Source organism: Carassius carassius, chromosome 30 (genome assembly GCF_963082965.1).
Source record: "Carassius carassius chromosome 30, fCarCar2.1, whole genome shotgun sequence".
Classification (NCBI taxonomy): Eukaryota; Metazoa; Chordata; class Actinopteri; order Cypriniformes; family Cyprinidae; genus Carassius; species Carassius carassius.
In genome coordinates this window covers 14,436,471-14,456,976 of record NC_081784.1, presented here as the reverse complement: position 1 = coordinate 14,456,976, position 20,506 = coordinate 14,436,471, and the positions used below count along the sequence as shown (strand labels likewise).

At 39.5% G+C, this 20,506-nt stretch overlaps 2 protein-coding genes across 4 annotated transcripts in view; one reads left to right on the top strand and one right to left on the bottom strand.

Annotated features, from left to right (window-relative positions):
- Positions 1-3,257: 3,257 nt before the first annotated feature.
- Positions 3,258-6,673, top strand: LOC132110697 (dual specificity protein phosphatase 13-like). 2 transcript variants are annotated; one of them, XM_059517528.1, is made up of 8 exons: positions 3,281-3,366; positions 3,530-3,665; positions 3,795-3,939; positions 4,025-4,226; positions 4,838-5,054; positions 5,758-5,907; positions 6,031-6,248; positions 6,444-6,673. In XM_059517528.1, the coding sequence occupies exons 2-8, from the start codon at positions 3,649-3,651 to the stop codon at positions 6,629-6,631; spliced, it is 1,137 nt and encodes a 378-aa protein (XP_059373511.1). In that variant the 5' UTR covers positions 3,281-3,366; positions 3,530-3,648; the 3' UTR covers positions 6,632-6,673. The 2 variants fall into 2 exon arrangements, with proteins under 2 accessions (XP_059373512.1, XP_059373511.1); XM_059517529.1 differs by lacking the exon at positions 3,530-3,665 and having other exon boundaries at positions 3,258-3,366.
- Positions 6,674-10,567: 3,894 nt separating this feature from the next.
- The window catches only part of LOC132110696 (histone acetyltransferase KAT6B-like), a 32,668-nt gene continuing 22,729 nt past the window's right edge, over positions 10,568-20,506 (bottom strand). The window contains exons 7-16 of one of the 2 annotated variants that reach the window (XM_059517527.1): positions 20,151-20,272; positions 19,658-19,758; positions 19,355-19,496; positions 18,797-18,958; positions 18,448-18,541; positions 17,429-17,660; positions 17,057-17,213; positions 15,469-15,720; positions 14,550-14,826; positions 10,568-14,452 (exon numbers count right to left, since the gene is read on the bottom strand). In XM_059517527.1, the coding sequence (XP_059373510.1) occupies positions 11,838-14,452; positions 14,550-14,826; positions 15,469-15,720; positions 17,057-17,213; positions 17,429-17,660; positions 18,448-18,541; positions 18,797-18,958; positions 19,355-19,496; positions 19,658-19,758; positions 20,151-20,272 (4,154 nt within the window). In that variant the 3' untranslated portion in view covers positions 10,568-11,837. Of the gene's footprint in view, positions 14,456-14,549; positions 14,827-15,468; positions 15,721-17,056; positions 17,214-17,428; positions 17,661-18,447; positions 18,542-18,796; positions 18,959-19,354; positions 19,497-19,657; positions 19,759-20,150; positions 20,273-20,506 lie in introns of both variants that reach the window. The other variant, XM_059517526.1, reaches the window with a different exon arrangement.

Genomic DNA, 20,506 nt, shown 5'->3' with positions numbered 1-20,506 from the left:
CTAGATGCCTAAATGCAATAAGTTGCTGCCATGTGATTAGCAATTTGTTTTACCAAACAATTGAACAGGTGTAACTAATAAAAGTGGCCGGTGAGTGTGTGTGTATATATATAAATATATATATATATATATATATATATATATATACAAGTTTAGTGTATGTATTGGCCATCTTTGTACTTTTCCATACATTTATAATTTTATTAAATAGTTTAAGAATTTACCTATAAAACACTTTAATATTGAATGAAAGCTTTAAATATTGACTTAAGAAATGTTTAACTTAACTGACGTGAAATGTTTTCATCTTTATATTAACATGGGCGACTATGATGTTCAATGTAGTGTAAATAAAGTAAATGAGAATGTTTATATTAAAGTTGCAGCTATATGAACGAAGGCAAACAAGTGCCACATGCTACAATAATATTTAACAGTGGAGTCAGTATTCAGCGTAGAATGCCAAATTAAGCAGTATTAAATTATTGAATTATGGTTTATTATTCAGCTGCAGAGAAAACCCACACTGTGAGCAGTATTAGCTTTTACATTGCTTTTGGCAGCCGCATTTGGAGAAATTTGCAGGCCAAGCACAACACTCTTCTGTTGACTCGATCCTAAAAGCCTTGTTTAAATGACTGAGCAGCATTCGCTGTTGTGATTTTACTGCACCTTTTTGTTTCAATAGCAGAATAATATATTTCATTCAGCTTGTTGATTCACAGAAGTTCCTTTGTATTATTGGAGGATATTTTGTGGTGAATAAATGCACACTTGCACAGTTTTGTTAAATGTACTGTATACTTCTGATTATTCATATGTATGTGTTCAAATAAAATAAATGTGAAAGTTCTTTTTTTTATACTTGTATTCTCATAATAGTTGTGAACAAACTAAATCCAATTTCTACAATTAAAAGTTTTATGGTATGTAATATATTTCTATTGATTTATCTCGCTTTCAGATAGATAAAAGTGACATGCTCCTCCCACTGCAAATAATATAACTTAATGCAAGTGTCATATATAAACTGTAAATGACCCTGTCTAGATGGAGTACGATATTATTTCTGTAGTTTTGCTTCATTTTCCCTTGTGCTTCTGACCGTTTCCAGCAGGGAGCAGTGCTGTGCCATGAAATGTTAGCAAACAAGGTGTTCTTCCAACAGTGTAATTAGATTAATTAAAATCGTGCTGTTTTTTTATGCTGTGTATCCTTCCATCCTGCATATGCTACATTAACACGGTCTTCTTTTAAGTTCAACCACATTCAAAGAAAATGACATCGTCAATGACATTTCTTCATGCAGATGTACTTGAAGGCCCCCATAACACGACCTACCAAAACTCTAACAGCATTAACCCACAAAAACCATGAGGAAACAAGTAATTCCCCTGGACTGGCTCTTCCTGTCGTCACCCTGACAGCGTGACCTGCAGCTGTGCAGTCAGAGGAAGCAGGACAAACACCAGTCCCCGGAAACACATTGCTTTCAGAGAACATTCAATTAAAACACTACTTTGCTTTCTGATTAGCTGCTTGGCATACACTGAACGATGATAAATCATGAAAGCAGTTGAGAAGAGAAAAGTGAACAGATGTGAGCAGCTATGCCAAAGTGTGTGTATATATTTTCATCTAAGCCAAGTCATCTCCAGATCTGACTGTGGAAAAACCAGAGGCACAGAGGGGGTGACGTTGATGACCACATTAGTGTCACACAAGTGCTCTGGAAAGCAGATGCATCTGTACATGATGACATTGTGTCAGTGTTTTCTCAGGGAAGACTGTCAAGCCTAAGATATCATGGATAAAAACAACAAACAAACAAATCAGCCTAGCAGCAGCATAAGTTTTGGCTAAAACAAACTGCTTTAAAGAAACTGCAATAGTAAAGCATAGCTAAATACATAAATTGAACTATTTAAATGTCTGTTATGCTTGACAAAACTGCATTTTTTTAATAAAAAAATACTATTACAAACATCTGCATTTTTTAAATCAAAAATGGTATTACAACAACACCAATTTAATAAAAACATTTTAATACATTTTACAATGTAATTTAGTCCTATGATGTCATTCGTTAGTGTCACATGATCTTTCAGAAATCATTCTCATATACTGATTTGGTGCTCAAGAAACATTTTTTATTATTATCAATGTTGAAAACAGTTGTGTTGTCTAATATTATTTGATATTAGGCTGATAAAATGTTATTTTAAATGAAAACTTTGACATTATAAGTCTTTGTGGTCACTTACGATCAACTGAATGCATCCTTCCTTTAAAACTTTTAAATAGTAGAGTGCATGTCATTGTATGACAATTTACTTTGAATTCCAGAAGTCTCCATGACTTTAAAAACCGGATCAACCACAGTATTTTGAAATTGGCAAATTTGGACCACTCAATACAAATGACATACACTGCTTTTCCAAATAAATATTAAAGAAAGCCAAGATTACTCACTGTAATGCACTTCAGTGTATTATTTGATTCACCAGGACAAGGACAGAAAAGTGTATTAAAATCCATGAAACATACTATGTGTTTTTGTGATACAGTATGAGGTTTCGATAATAGTAAGTAATAAACACCTCTTGAGGAGGAACAGGTGTATGTGGCTTTCACACCCAGGCCATTAATTCCTTTTTATTAGCTTCATAAAACCATAATTACTACGGGGCTCAAAGCTTATTTAACCGGCATGGAAAGAACAACTCTTAGTTAAGTCTTTTCCTGTTTTACACATAGCCTAATTTACCGAAGCATTTGAGCACTAACTAAACACTTTCAGCTGGAGTGCAAAGAAGACAGCGGAGCTTTGAGAGGGGTATCTGACACGCTCCAATTAGGAACATGTCACTGCACTTGCATGTGCAAAGATCTCACCGTTTATCAAAGACTCGCCCTCAAGGCAAATGAAAGGAACATCTGGATTTCAAGAGTGTTTAACCTAGCAGCTGGCGAGGCCTCGTGAGATTATGTGTATTTCCCTGCACAATGACTCATGATAAAGATGCATGCAATGAAAGCCACTGATGACCCACCTTTACCATCGTCTGCACTGCAAGAGTGATTTACAATATTGGGAGTCCATCCAAGACATACACAATATGTGCAGAACATGCTCAAAAGATCATTGTCTAGGGAAAGACAGTCTTCTAAAAGCAAACCTGACCGCCCACTAAGACCTGGAAGAGATCTTTGTATCCAGGGAGGTTTATAATTATACACCATTTAAAAAAAGAAACAGCCTCCAGAGACATATCTGCGGACTGGCTGTCGACAACGTCCCTGACCAAGGAGAGAAGAGCAGGCAATCTGAGAACAAGGGAAAAAAAGGGCCACCGGCTGCTAAATGTAAGTTCACAAAAGGAGAGGAGATTTTAGAGGCTTTTAGAAAGTAGCATTTTGGTGTTTTGGAGAGCTATTATGGAAGCTAACCTCACTAAATCACTCACGGCTCTGGCTTCGCACATTTTCTTTGCCACACCTGAGCTGTAAACACATTTGCCACAACAAGTCAAGAAATCCTTAGTGGAATGATATGCCATAAAAAGCCCTCAGTATTCATTTGAATGATGTTAAGAGCTGAAGTGGAGTGTCAATGTGCTCTCAGCCTCTTAGCAACAAGAAGATTTCATGAGCAATGGCCTCAGGTGGGCTCAGCTAGTTTGATGCGCTACTGGAGAATGCATCTGAACCGCTTGTCAGCCAACGTGATAATATCCAAATCCTTACTGCAATTTTTAAATAAAAAATGTACTTTTAAAATATTTTTGGGCCAGGATGTCTCTCAAGGAGCTGTGTGCCTATGAAACACCATCCGTTGTCGAAATGCAGAACTTCCTGTTGGCTGACAGACGGCCCACTGGACATGTCAACCAAGTGTGGCCTAATGTGTACATTGGCAATGAGTATGTATTATGTTTTCTGTTCAAATGGAAATTGAATGAAAATGTACAGAACTACGGATGTTCGCTGCGTTTGTGTTTTCTCAGGGTTGCGGCACGAGGACAAGTCAATGTTGTATAATATGAGGATCACACACATTGTGAATGCTGCTAGTGGACCCCCTCATGTCAACACTGGAGCCCGCTTTTACAGAGACATGGATATTTATTACTATGGAGTGGAGGCTGATGATTCCACAGAATTCATCATAAGTGTGTTTTTCTATCCCACAGCAAGGTTTATACGAGCAGCGTTGTCGAAAAACGGTGAGATAAATTGGAGGAAACGTTCTCATGGACATTCTTAATGCAATATTCAATACCATATCACTGGCAAGTCTATAACTACGTACAATATAAAAAATTCCCCCTGGGGAATGCTTTATTTTCCCACCCAAGTCGTGCACTACGACTGCTACAACCCAACGGACATGGCCCTTTTTAATTAAAAAAATGGCATGCTTCCATGTTCCTCTATTTTTATTTCCATTTCACAACAAAGTTGTAGTTGTATTCAGAAATGACAAATGTAATTAACTGTACAGGTATGTGACCTACAAATCATTAAATACTATTTAATAAGAAGTGTCTTTTTAAATTTTTAGCTCTTTTATTTATTTTTGTACATTGGCTAATTTAGAAACAATTACCTATCACTCTCCCTTTTCATTATGTGAATGTTTATTAAAATTCATTAAATTAAATAAAACTAACCCTAGATGATAAAACTGACATGACCTGAGATCAAGTCTGAACAGTATGACCTTAAAAAACATCATGTCTAATGGCACTGAAGCATTCTTTTGGCTATAGCTTATACTAAAAAGAGGCATTTGTACTGTAAAAATATCATGCAATGATTCTGTTCTGCTCTTCAGGAAGAGTATTTGTCCATTGTCTGATGGGAGTGAGCCGCTCTGCCACCCTGGTGTTGGCCTTCCTCATGATCTGTGAGGATCTTACACTAATGGAGGCCATTAAAGCTGTACGGCAACACAGGGACATCTGTCCTAATCCTGGGTTTCTCAACCAGCTTCGACATCTTGACATGAGCCTCGTCCGAGAAAGGAAGAAAAAACTGGAAGCTTACAAATTGTAACTGAAAGCTTGGTAACAATGTGATGAATCCCATTTCAAGCGCTCATCCCTTAAGGGCCTCCTTCCCCATGGCCTTGACCCAGTTCTATTGGGCCAGATCTTATTTGCTTATATCCATTGTAGTGCAATGGCAAAGTGGGTATCAAAAAGCAAAACTGAAGGGTTTCCCCATAAATAGTAAATAACCTCCAAAGGGCAGCAGGGTCTCAAAATAAATGACAGGTTTTTAAATTTCTTTCAGATGAGTTATATTTCAGCAAGCGTGTTTGTTAAGTTTTTTTTCTGGAGGGAAATGAAACGTTGTGGCTTGCTTTTTATTATGGGAAGATGAGAAGAGCCATTCATGGCTACATGACTAAAGGGTAGGTCCCCTGTAGTGAGTTTCTAATGGGTATCATATGCTTCAACTTATTTATGGTTTCTGGTCAAATCCACTGTATTGTAACCCACATTTTTTTTTTTTAATGAAATTGATGACCAAACAACGTGATAAAAGAATTTAATTTTCTCTGTCCAGTGGAACAGACCAAAAATGTGACATTGTTCCATCTGAAATATATCTTTTCTTGTTGACAATGGAAATAAATCCCTATCCCATGAAAATGTGCACTGGTCATTCTACTCAGAACACATGCATTGAATTAACAGAATATAAGGCTATCACTGATTCCAGAGATTTCTAACTCTTTTTTTTTGACAGGAAAGCTCCTAAAGACAAACCATTGGCCTCTCAAATGCAGGCAGTGTATGAGGCGCCATCTATATCAGATCTGCGGAGTCTGCTGCTGACAAACAGACAGACTTTCGGACCTGTCAGTCTTATCTGGCCCGGTCTGTACATGGGAGATGAGTAAGTACTGAACAGTCACAGCCTTAAACTATAGGTGCCTGTGTCTGCAGTTTATTCTGTGTATGTAAATGATGTAGGCCTAATTAAAAACACAAAGACGTGTTAAACAGCCACTCATTTCAGGTCAATGGCTCGTGATAAAGGACTCCTCGCTGATCTGGGGATCACTCATGTTGTAAACTGTGCCGACGGGCCACATCGCATCAACACGGGTGCCCAGTTCTACTCAGACATGAGAATAGGTTACTGTGGAGTGGAGGCTTCAGATCACCCACAGTTTGATTTGAGCCAGTATTTCTGCTCCACTGCATCCTTCATTAAAGCAGCACTCACTCAAAATGGCAAGTCTGACTTCCTTGACCTTTTTCTGACTAATTTTGTCAGTGATTGCATAGAAATTAAAATTAGCCGAGCAAAAGAATAAATGTAACAGTGCAAAGTCAGCGGCAATACAGTCATTTTAATAAGTGAAATATGTAAATGGTAACCAGTGTCAGAGATGCTGAATGAGTTAGGAGGTTATTTGTGTGCGACAGGCAAAGTGCTGGTTCACTGTGCAATGGGAGTCGGTCGCTCCGGAGCCTTGGTCCTGGCCTTCCTCATGATGTGCGAGAACCTCACTCTCATGGACGCCATCAATGCTTTCAGGCTGAACAGGGACATCTGTCCCAACTCAGGCTTTCTAGAGCAGCTGAGAACTTTGGATAACAATTTAAAGAGATAATTCACTCAAAAATGAAGGTTCTGTCATTTACTCGTGTTCATATTGTTCCAAACCTGTTTGAATGGTCAAAATTCCTTCACAAGACAAATGTAGTCATATGGATGCCTTTTATGATACTAGAAAAAGTGTACAGGAGATATATTTTATATATAGGCCTATATATATATATTTTTTTTTTTTTTTTTTTTTTTTTTTTTTTAGAAAGTCATATAAGTCTGGAGTGATATGAGAAAGTAATAGTGATGACATTTTGGTGACACCCTTTTAATGTGAACAAAAGAAAAATGCTCAAAAGTTTGGGGTTGGTAAGATCTTTTAATTATTTTATGTATGCAGCATTCAGCTCCATATCAAATTATGAATCAACTTTCATGGAAGATGATCTGCTGTAATGTAGTGTGGCTGTAATGCTGTTTCAACAGAGAGAAGCTATAAATATTTAGAAGATCATTGTGCTGCTGTCTCAGGCATGAAGAATGAACGTCACTCTCCACATACTGAGCACATATTTCTTTACATTTTCTACATTTCACACATATGCTATAACATACTTTAAAGGAGTATATAAAACAATGTCTAACGGAAATGTAGCTAGATTAATTTTTTATTTTTTTTTGGAACGTGCTGGAATGATTTGAAATTCATGAAAATTAAGACCTCGTCTCACAGTAATAACAGCTGCTTTTGTGGAAAAAAAAAAAAGATTTCAAGGTTGAAGAAATAAGTGAACCTGACAAAACAGTAAAAGGAATTCAACATCACCAACTTAATGACTTCCCTGTCAAGGTGAGTGATGGGGGTGACTGAGTATGAGAGGAGTGGAGAAAAAAACATCCAGTGCTGATGGTTTTGAAAACCATCCCTCTCCGGAGATGATTCATGTGTCCTTTTCACATATCTGGGAAGCGAAAAGCAATTACCATTCCATTTGCAGCAGCCAAGCTCGCATTACAGAGACTGTGTTAAACTCGGTTCAAAAAAGAAACACCTTTTGGATTAAATTACAAGCACAGCTCTACAGAGATTTCCTATTTTTGTCAAATGTAGTCACTGGGCGCTAGGAAGGACAGCTGCCTGTAGGAGGGCTCGCAGCAGGCAGTGTAAGGAGGGAATAATTGGCTGGTGGAATTGGGCCCAGGCTGTACCATCTCCTCTGGGACAAAAGTCAGATTCACTGGCCTTTGACTGAAGCTGCCATCTTCCTCCCTTGTATCTGTCACGAACCACAAACATGACAACACAAGCACGATCTGTGATGAGATGAGAACATGATTTTTTTTTTCATATTTGCATAATGATGTGATATTCCACCCCTCAAGGCTATGGGGCATGTTTGAGGGGTGTCTTATTGATAAAAAGTTTGAGCAGGAACTAGCATGCTGCACAGAGATATACAAACAAGCTTTCTGTTCATAACAAGGGTTTATACTCACAGTGAGGGACCATTTTCACATTTCTGGTTTTGGAATGTTCTAAATACATTTGAACAGGGTTAACTTCTACAGACATATGAGGGAGATCACAGCAAATATCTTTTTTTGTTGTGTCAATATAGTGTCACAAATATAAATAATGTTTCTTAAAAAAACAACTTTCTCCTAGAAATACCATTTATGACAATTAATGTCTGTTTTAGTTAGCTTACTACAGTTACTCGATAAGCCTGATTAGCTTAATTGATATACATTTGTACTTACCCTGCATGTATTCACAACTATCTTTAATGTAATTATGTAATTTCACTTATTACAATGAATGATGTTTAATTATTCAAGTTTATTAAGAACAAGAAATTACAGTCAAATTTTAGTATGCACTATATAGTAACTATATGCATATTTTAATGTAATTTGTGTGTACTTAGTGTAAATAATAACTAACGGATGATGGACACCCAATTTCTCATGAAATCATGACAGCGAGCATTGGCAACACAGGCTCAACTTCATGCAAACAAGCAGCTGTGAGGGGACTATCAGTGTGAACGCAGAAAGTGATCCACAGCAGGGAGATGCAGATAGTTCCTCAGGGGCAGGGGCTCAAATATGTGTGTGTGTGTGGGTGTGTGTGAAACTTTTGGATACATATATTTTATTTCTGTGATGCAAAACTGAATTTTCAGCATCATTACTTCAGTCTTAAGTGCCACTTGATCCTTCAGAAATCATTCTAGTAAGCTGATTTATTATCATTGTTGGAAACAGTATTTTGGACCGAATACATGGTGCTGCATTTGTGTCTATAGCCGGGGGTCGCAAATGCGCCACTCCCCTCATCAGCTCCTGCGCTGCATTTTGCTAAGGTCACAACTCATAGATCAATACGCTAAAAATATCATTTCAAATGTGCAAGCTATTCTGGGCCAAGCAAACATGCAGCGTCTGCTCGGTACAAACGGACCACCCCAGGCTGTTAATATTGGAGGCAAGTACCAGACCATAATGGGGACAAATGTAATATTTTTTTTTCAATTTTACACACACAATCACTGATATACTAAGTGGTATATTTTGGAAATCCAATCTTTTGAATGTTTTGAAGAGAGAAGAGCAATTGTTCAGATCACAGGCAATACAGGGCCTGTAAATCAGCCCCTAAATATAGAAAGCCAGGTTTCAACATACTAGCTTATAAAATGCACAATCTACAGAAAATTGACATCTGTTTTGACAGAGCATTTCAACTTGTCATATTTTAGTGTAATCATGCATACTCTCAGTGATAATGTTTTAAAACTATAACATACACAAATGTTGCATGTTCTTTTTTCCTTCCTCTCCAAGGCATAATAATACATGTTAAGCAACAGGAAATAAAGACGTAGATGGCCTATAAAGAAAGTGACTGTACATGAGCATTTCAGCTGCAGGTATGGCCAGGCGAATATAGATAGATCTGGTCAATGTCTAAATTAGAAAAAAAGATATTAAAGCTATTAGCAACACTTATGTCAAATAGATTATGTAAAACGTTTAAGTTGGGGAGGTTGAAGTATCTGGTTCGATGTTAGACAGCTCTAGATTGCCATCAGTTTTATCGCAGCAGAGGGGAAATGGAATAACGTTGCTAATGCTACCTAGGCTTGAACATTGATTACTATGGACTGGAGTGGAGACAAAAGACTTAGCTACATTAAACCTCTCAGAGTTTCTCTACCCTGGAGCTCCATTTATTGACCATGCACTCAGCAAAGCAGAAAGTAAGTAAAGAGAGAGACAGAGCATGTTAAATCTCTTTAGATAAGAGGGAAGTAACAGGTATTCAAGGACTCAATCAAGTGAGCTCTATAGAATTTAAATGAGAGGCCCAAAAAGCAGAACTGATGCTCTGTTGATGGATTATTAGCACTGTCAGCACTAATATCAGTGTCTGAGATGCATTCTTTTGTGTGTGGATACTGTAACCCAATGGAAAATGGAAGGAGACCTCAAATTCAATTGGATTATCCTAAAAATCATTTAATTGCTGTTCTTTAGTTTTTAGGACATTTGACTTGAAGTCAGTTAGTTCAAGATTTAAGGAATGGTTAGTTTATTGATTAAGCATAAGGAAATATGCAGCAATTTCTTTCAGACACATAGCCAGATACTTTCTGGGGTGTAATTAATGATTTGTAATGTTTGTACAGCCGGATAAAATGGTCTAAATAATAAAGAGGTACTTACTTTGGCTCTAGAACACTATGTCAAGCTCAAATATTGAATGTTTGTACTCGAGGACTTGTTCATTTTTAATGCAAAGACAGTTGCGTTGTTTCATTAGATACATGTTAGTGATTTCCAGCTAAATTGATCAATCCATCTACAGAGAGAAGCATTCGTTTCTCTATTCAGTAGTCCTTGCACTCTACAAGATTGCTTCCAACCATAAGAATACATTTGAAAATCTGTTGGCTTTAACAGATCCTTTCAAGAAAGAAATATGAGTCACAATGAGCAGGAGATGAAAACGGAGCCCATACACACTTTAAAGTCTGTCAGTGGCTCATCATAATTTATTTTCTGCTAAAATGTACAGCATTTAAGTGACCGACTAAAAAGGTAACTCATAAATACAGGACTGTTGCTCTGTTAATTAGTACAATCAGGATATCCCTCTTACGTCAAACTGCCATTCTGTACAGGTACAAAGGCTACAAAATAAGCTATACAAACAGACACAGATACAATTTACCTTTTTACATGCCATCTGTTTTGTATATCAACAAGGCTACTGCTCTACATTTCAGTAAAATATAAATCAGATGTTTTATAAAGATAAAAAAAAAAAATCTACAGATGGAATGAAAGTTTAAAGGCATTTCATAAAAGACCAACTTTGGAGTAAATTGACACTCATAATAATTTTGCAACTCTGCCCCATTTGAAATGTTTTCGTTTACCCTCCGCCTTTGATTTAGATTTCTACATGTACAAATACTGACGTTGACTGTTCTTTGCTATTGTGACAGAAATTGCTTTAAATTGTATAAAAACAGAAAGCTGCCTCAGGTAAAGAAACTTGTTATAAAGTAACAAATTATACACAATTAGCAATAGAATCTTCCAAGCCAAACATGACAATGTTTTCAAATCTTTACAGTATTAGAATCAACAAAAATAGAGTTTAATTTGTCCTTCCATATGAGGCAAACCTAACCAAGGCCATACATTTAATATAAAATTGCTTTCTATTAAGCACAACACTGTACAGTACTACTTTGATGCACTGTCACTAACAAAGACATTATAGCATGCTAAGTATAACCTTACATTTAAAAAAATATAAAAGTAGATTTACAATAATTTAAATAATAGGAAGGCATGAGTACAGACTTACATTTATAACCTTGCGATTGCTAAAGGTACATTGAAAAGGCTCTTTTGTCCAAAAACATACATTGCAGGCACATTTAAAGGTTCCATAATGCAGGTTCCAACTTAAAGAAAATGTAACCTCCATTCAACTGCAATGCAGTTCGGGGGAGATTTACGCTTACATAAATGTTACATTTTAAATCTTATGCTGTAAGGCTTCCCATAAACAGGGGAAAAAAGCTAAAATTTAGCCAATAAACTAAACTTTTTTGCATTCTTACCAAGTGCTGGTTCTTTTAGAAAGATCCATAAAAGCGAACATTGATTATGAAAATAAGAACAAACTAAATAACTAAATAGTCAACTAGCTGACTTTGCAACATCATGACCCTTCACTTTCAGGTCGCTGATTATCGTCTCATATAAGGCCCGTTTAAGGGTTGTTTGGACATGCCAGTGTTCACATAACCATGATGACCTGCTGGGCTGTACATCATATTGCCATGAGGAGGAGCCTGCATGGGCTGCTGTGGGTAAGGCTGAGTACCCATCATGCCCATCTGCATAGAGTACTGTGGAGATTGATTCATATAGGTAGGATTGCCATGGTAGCCTCCGTTCATCATGGGCTGTGTCACTCTGTAAGTGTTCATCGCCATATTGACGTTCACGTTCATCGAGTTGACATTGTAAGCCGGGGCGGGCATGAGATTTACTCCCATGTTCATCCGCGGCGGCATAGCCAGCGTCCGCCCAGGAGCCTGCATGGCTACAGTCTGAGGACCCCTAGCGTACATCTGCTGCTGGTGGTGGGGCTGCAGAGGGGCCGATTTGGAGCGGATGGACACGGGGTGGTGGTGGTGGTGATTCTTGGGGGCCATTTGCGTTTGCAGTCTCTGAGACTGGGCCATGTTCATGTTGGGTGTAGCCATGTTGCGCTGCAGCATCATGGGCGGTGGTGTCATGTTGGAGGGAGGAGTCACAGTAGCCTGTGACTGAGGACCTCCACCAGGTTGCGTCAGTGACACCAGCGCGGGATTGTGAGGACCGAGTTGTGTGGACAATGATCCGTTGTTGTTTGCATAGGATGAGATGGTGTGTGAGGCAGAATGGCTGAAGGGCAAAGAGTGGTCCATGAGAGTATTCGTGAGCTGTTGTAGCTTATGCAGGCTGAACGTAGCTGAGTGCTGACCATAGTGTCCACCTCCATACTCTCCCTGGCCCATTCGGTCATACAGGCCCAAGTTGCTGGAGGGATTGTTGGATTCTGGGATGTCAGGCAGCTGCATGGGTGAAGGGAAACTGGGCGGCATGGAGCAGTGCGACAGAGGCTGCTGGTACTGGTGTTGTGGGTGTTGGTGATGTTGATGGTGCGGATGGTGCTGGTGATGGCTGTGGTGGTGACTGTGGCTATGCCCGTGCCCATGGCCGTGTGGATGGCTGGGCTGCCTCTCCGGCACACAGCCTTGCGGAGATTTCACACTGCATCCCTGAGGGGAGCTCATGCTGGCTTGCTGGAGCATGCTGCAAGAGCCAGTATTGTTCACTACAGGACCGGCCATCTGCTGGGACACAGCACAGCTGCTCTGACTGTGGCTGCCACCGGAGGAGAGGTTGCCATAGGAACAGCTGCTCTGAGAGGAGGCGCCCGCTCCTGCTCCCGTGCCACAAATGCTGTTACCCAGTGTTGAGTCGTAACTACTGGGATTTTCATAATTCTCGGTGGTGCTCTCAATGCTACCTAGGTCACTGAAGCCACTGTCCACCACCTGCTGAGAATGGTCTGACACAGAGGGCACATCCATAATTGGACTAGTCTCCATGTTGTTATGAAGCGAGTGCACTGAGACAGTGCCCTGATCAGGACTGATCTGTGTGTAACCACTTTCTAAAATGGACACTGCTGGACTGTTGACTGATCGTACAGATTGGCTCGGGTGAGAATGGACCGAAGACAGAGGACTGCTGTGATCAGACTGCTGGCAGTCATCCACGGGAGTCATCTGAGGGCTCTGCTCAACATGAACATACCGCTGTAGGCTGTGGCAGGCCTCCTGAGTTTCCACACAATCCTGAAAGTGCCTCTCCTGCTCAGACTCTTGAGTCAGAGACTGCACTGCTTGGGCAGTCTCCATGTCAAGCTCAGGGCAAATGTTATGGTCCTCTTTTATTGCCGGGGTCAACGGGCCCATATGCTTTTCTTCAGGCCTCTGACTGTTATCCTCTTCCTCTGTTTCTGAGTCTGGAGGATGATCAGAGTCCACAGTGTCACCCTGATGCACGTCCAAGCTCAAGAGATTGCTTTCAGTTCCAAGCTCCTCTAAGCAATGAGGCGGTGGGTCCACAGGACTCGGCTGCAATTCAGGATTTTTATTGTTGTTACTAGGAGTTGGAACTGGCTCTGGGTCTTCCATAAGGTCTCTTTCTGGTAGTGGCACCAGGTTGTCTATTCTCTGCTCATGGCTGTCATCTTCATCATCCGCATCATGATCATCTACATGAGATGGTTCTGGCTCTTCGTCTTCATCCTCTTCTTCATCTCGTTTACCTGAGCCCTTACCAACCCTGCCTTCTGCTTCACCCTCTGGCTTCAGGTCTTTGACTTCCTCTGTATTTTGAGAGGACTCTTCAGCATCATTTATTGGACCTGATTTTATCTCACTGGTCTTGTCACCACAGGGTGAATTTTCCACAGAGTCAGATTTGTCTGATGACCCTTTCTCATTTACTTTGTGAGACTCAGATGGCTCAGGGCTGTGGGGCTCTGAATCGCAGGGGTCCAGCTCTGGGTCCTCTGGTCTGGGATCTCTAATGGACTTGCATGGTCCTGAGAAAGAAGCAGGGCTGGCATCCTGCTCCTCCTCTTGCTCCTGCTCCACTGTGACCATTGGCGTCTCAGGAGGTGTGTAGAGGTTGAGCTTAAAGCCCATTTTGCGTTCCTTTAGTCTCCATTTAGGAGGGCCTCGTTTGACACCTTTGGGCCAGCCTTTCTTCCGTTTTAGAGGTCGAGGATTGTCCTTTTTCACTGCTTCAGAAACACCAAAAAATATGTCCCATGTTACCTTCTCTTTCAAATATGCAACAAAGGAGTATGTTGTAAATATTAACATTTATGGTTTTACCTTCCACATTCCCTCCTTCTTTAGATTGATTGGAGTGATTGTCATCTTCATATCTCCTTGGTCTTCCAGGCCGACGCATGTGTAATCTCTGGCTCTTTTCCTCTTCCTCATCCTCGCTGCCACCCCTCCTGCTGGGCTGTGGCAGAGGGCTTTCCACATCAGAGTTTTCGAATGGCTCGTCTAACACCTCTGTTCTCTCTGAGATGGTCTCGGTTGTGACACTGCTGTTGATTCGTGTTCTCCTTCGCCCTCTCTTCCGTCGCAGAGTTGGTGCACGCTAAGAAAACAAACAAACAAATTTAAGGGGGCTATTCACTAAACAGAGAACTGACTAATGTACGCTTGAGAATGGAATAAATACAGTGAGATGTCCAAGACTGTTAGACTTAACAACTGCCACTTTTTTGTCAAATTGTCCCATATGCCCTTTAATCCAAAAAGCAGAGGTTTGGAGGAGACAGATAGTCAAGGGTGATGCTAAACATAGGGAAATGTGGCTCCATTGTGAATGGGTTGCTTCAAGATCTAAATGCAAAAGCCCATCATTTAGACCTCAGTGCCTAAACCACAGGCCATTCATTTGGAAAGCTTAGCCTGCCCAAAACCCCAAATGAGTGTGTGCAGAATCAAGCTGACCGCAAGTTCCGCACAACATATTCTCCCCCAGGCTTTCTGGGATAGCAGTACCCCAGTGCAAATAATCTGCAGTATTACTTGGTGATACAGAACCAAGATCTCCCACACAAATCATGAAAGCAATATTACTTATAATTATGGACTTAAGGACTGATAGAAATTTCTGGCAAATGGATAGTTTTGGATCTTTTTCCATCCAACTAAATACGCCTCCCAAATGATGAAGGAAATTCAATGTGAACAATTGTTGATGCAAAGAGAACTAGAAGATTCTGATCTTTACCTTTCGCTTGAGCCCCTGCCCAGACTGGGATTTCATTGCACTGTCTTCACCATTGTCGTCTTCATCATCATCATCATCATCACTGCTTTCTTCACTCACTTTGAAATCTTTCCCAGCACTGTTGGCAAACAGTGGGTCTGAGTAACTTCTGCTGAAGTTCTTGCATTTGGTTAGTGGAGGTCTTGTGCTACTGTAGCCCATCCCCATTGTCAAATTCCTGGTTGACGCACTACACCCCGCACGACGGTCTGCCTGTTACGCCACAAAAACACAAACATGTGCTTGTTTGAGTCACTCTGTACAGGCTGAAGCCAAGCAGACAAATAACATCTCAGTTATCCATTTTGCTTTCGCAGCGCCCCTGCAGTGCAGAGATTGTCTCTTGATTAGCCGTTGATTTCAGCAACATTTATTTTTAAGCGGCTGTGGAAGATTACATTTCATGGGATATTCAGAGGCATTAATAATACAGGGCTTTGATTTAGGTCGCTCAGGAAGCTGGGCTACTGTTGAAAGTGCTTTCAGCTATCTCTGTGAACTCACCCTGAACCCCTGAAAGGCAAATGGTGGGATAAATTTAGCTCACTTTTCATGCAGGCATCATCTTTTAGCTAATAATGCAGAGCCAAGTAAGGAATGAGTGATCACCATGATCTGCCTATTGAATAGGTTTTAATTTAAAAACATAAGCTTTGCTTTTAGACAGCCACCAGAGCAGCCTTTGATCATCTAACCAACAAGAGTCGAGTTCAGCATTATGCAAAGAGAGTCAGGTTGTGTCAGAGGCCAAAAGGAAACAATAAAGGGGCATTTAACAAAATCTGCTGTTTCCACTGCAATATCTGCAAACATTAATAATACAGACAAAACAGTGATTTGATGAGAGACTGTAATTGTAAAGTGGACTTCAAGTCAACCTGTGGAATGAACTGATCAAGCCTCTGTATGCGTCAAGAAAACCACCTAGATGTTTGTTGTATATTTATATAAAGCTTGTTGCAGAGGATTCATTGTCTATGGATTAAGCAACATTATTAATGCACAGTGCGTACTTCTGTTTTTTTTTTTTGACATTAGAAACAATATAGGTTTATTAGGTTGATTACCACAACAACGTAACGTGATTAGCTACACCAAGAGCACTGATAGTGAGTAGAAAGTCTTACAAGATATGTATTAAAAAATAAGTAATCTGAGCAAGTAGTACATCATAGTACATCAAGTAGTACACTGCCATAGATTTTTTCTTTGTCTGTGGACAAAGTCAATAGAAAGAAGAATGAGAGAAGCCTGATTTTCTGTCAAATCAAACTTGAAAGCTCTGAATATAAATCATTATTAAAAGATTACCATAGCGACTGCAGGGTAAAACAAAAATGTGGTTTTAACCAGATTTCACTTATCGATTTATTTGTACTGGCTCAATAATTCATTTCTAATGGGAAATTTAACAAGAAAAATCCTTGATAGTTTGGCTTTAAGTATTAGAGCACTCTGTATTTGGACAGACAAACAAATAAAAACTGGGTTCCCTAAAATCAGTTGTGTTCAGTCCCTGATCAAATAGTGAATAGACCTTTAAGCCTACCTGTGCTATAGCCCTCTTCAGCTCCCCTAGTGGGCTTCTGCAGACTGAAACTGGTGTCCAGCTCAGGCAGTCAGGGTCAACCTCATGAAGCCGTGGCTTCATTCTCAGTCTATCCATGTGCTCCTCAATTAGCTGATGTCTCCGGATGATTATAAACCTAGACAAACATATCATTTTAAAAACATAACATAATACTAAAAACTGTTTTTGTGCAACAAGTAGGCGAAACTGTAATTCAGTATTGATGCACATGCAAAAATTTATATAATTGTGGCTTTATTTAAATATATTTAAATGTAATAATGTCTTCAGAGATGACGCAGTACACTGAAAGCATGTGAGATTGACAGATACCACCACAGTCAAACCCACCTGCCATCCTGGAAATCAATCATGTTGAGCTGCTGAAGTGCGGTAGCGATGTCATGTGGACACATGCCCGTGGCTCGGCTCATTCCCCTGATGCTGACACTCTTATCTGGGTGGTTGTGCAGGTACTCCAATATGACACTTTTCCAATAAGCCAAGTAGGACAGACGACCCAGATCTGATAGAGGCTTCTCTGGGGAGCCAGCCTGGCCCTCTAGCCTGGAAAGTAAGTAACCTGGAAAGACAGAAAAAGACACAAAGAGAGGAGATGAGAAACGATTGTTTATGAGTATTGTTGTCAGATCAGGATCGAGTGTCACTCAGACAAAACAAAACAACTCAATCACAATTTATGACGACAAGTAGTGATGGTTCTATGCAGCTTCTCAAGGTTTTGAGGAACATTTCACAAGCTTGGATTAAATTATATTTTAAAAAACAAAATTGGTGTTACTTGTAAGAAATTTAACAATTATAGTTTTGATTCTAATGGCTAAAGACTTGCCTCAGTTATTGTGATGTCAGTGTTACATTAAAACAGTATTACAGTACAGTATTTTATTAATGGATAAAAATAGAGAAGACAATTACAAACCAGTCCAAGTACCGATACACACACACAAATATAAGTGTAATTTAAGTTGTACACTGACTCGTAAGAGTTATTAATTTACATATCAAATTATGCAATTATTGGTTAAAGTTCGAGCTAATCCTGCGCTAAGCAAAGTCATTTAGATTATTTCTTATACTTTTTTCCAAGACTTTTGCATTAAAGTATGCCGATTCTACACAGAGAGCAAATCAAAACATTCACAAGCAAACAAATGATATCATGTAGTACATTCAACAGTATATAAAAAGATATACAAACCAAGTACACTTTTCTTTCCATCATGACTGTCTAAGTCTGAACAGATCCTCTTTTTGCTTTCGTGCAAAGTCCAGAAGCATCCTTTCATGATGCAAACAATCTTATGCTCACATTTCTTAACTTCCAAACCAGTTAACAAATAACTTACTGAAATCAATGAGGAACCTCCCAAATCCTTGCCTTTGGTACTGAGGCATGATCATTATGCAGGAGACATTGTACTTCTGCTGGCAAAGCTTTTCCTTTAGGAGAGAAAGATAGTGTGTCAGCACAATGTCAACGCATGCAATTCACTGCACCTGTCATTGTCCTGAACTGAACCAAACAACCACACAAAACCCTTTAAACTTTTCAAAAAAAGGTTCAGATCCAAAACAGGCACCATACAAGAAAATCTTCAGCAGCCCACTAGAAAACCCACTGTTACTTTTACTGTACTTCACTGTCATAGGATTACATATATAATTCATATTGCATCTATTTAAATGTTGCAATACCTTTGAGAAGTATCCAACAAGATGACAACCCTTCTCATCATTCTGTGTTAGAACATAGAAGAGAAAAGGCTCCACATCGTAATACAATGTCTTGTGGTCCAGAAAAAGTTTCGCAAGCAAACAAAGGTTTTGGCAGAAAATTTTGCTGACATTTCCATCAACCTGGGCAAAGAGGACAAAAAAGAAAACAATTAAAAATCCAGGTAGGCCATACAAGGGCAGCTCCTGCTAGTGGAGCACATGTGAAGTTCACAACTCCTAAACGGAGTGCAATGAATGGACTTAAAACACTATTGGGAGGACTGCTAGGTTTTTGATGCATTTCCTGTTCACTAGACAAACAAGATACAGAGTCCTTGAAGAATTGGCTTAATCTGACATGATTAATCCACATAAATCCAGTTCTGAGATGTGTCTTTCAACAAGCTTCGCACTTCATAGCCTTTAATCTCTGGACATAACCCCCTCTTGTTTTAATTGCAAATGCAGATGATGAATTAGGATGCGGATGAAGATGTGCATGTGCCCCTTGTGCAAGACTTAAGAGCATGAACTGACCTCAAACACAGAGAGGTTATCCTTCCTGTAGATCTCATTAGCTGGAGGGTGAAACCACCCACATTTCTTTGAATGCCTCTGCAGAATGTCCTGGCTTTTCACATACTTTAAGCAGAACTCGCAGAGATAAAGCTTCGGTAATCTGAGAAGGTGAGCAGCAGTTAATTATAACGAAAAATGTGGCATAAGTTACAAAAGCAGGGAGAAACTCTAAATCACATACTAGTTCACATTTGCTTAAGCCTGTATCTGGCAAACATTTTTAAAACTGCAGGGGAAAAAACTTGTTAATTTTAAACTTACCTCGAGTATTCTGGAGGGTATGGTGAGGAATACCAAGTTTGTATTTCACATTGCCCAAACTCAATCAAAGGAGGGGATTGTCCTTGATCGCCACCAGTTTTCTGTTTTTGAAATAAATTATAAGTTAGAAACCGAATTAATGCTCTAACTAAACCCACCTAATTGAGCCTAGGTTGTTTTGCTGGTCTAATGTGACTTAAGATGGAATCCCGGTAGGAAAAATACACAGAACCTCTCTAAAACCAGCCAAAGACCAGACTGGGAGACCAGTTAATAGGGTAGCACAATATAGGTTGAATAATAGTAATACAAATAAAATCAGTAAACAAAATGAAATAATACTATTGCAAATTTAAGAAAAATATCATTATTTTATATTATTTAGCAATATTTAGGTCTTAATTTCTTGAACTATCAAGCTTTTATTTAGGTGAAAAACTGCAGTGAGCTCTTAAACCTCTTCTGTTGACGACGGGTGGTTTACTCCCCTCACCTTTGCTGTGATCTCCTTGATGTGTCTGAACAATTTCAGATCCTCTTCAGCCACATGGTCATTGAGTAAAGTCATCCTTCCTTCATGCGGTTCTCTTCTTGAGCATCTCTTGGCATTAAAGGCTGTGAGAGGTCATAGAAAAGCCCTTTAAGAGTCAATATTTGCAGAATATAGTACAAAAGAACTGAAAAGATGCTGACACAACAAAACCCAAAGCTAATACAAACAAGCACTAACCTTAGACTTGATAACACGGCATTCAAAATCACAACTGCTAGCATGCAAATCACTACTGTCATGGAAAAGGAAGGCTGATAGGAAAGGCTCATATCAACATTGCTGGCCAACACACTAAC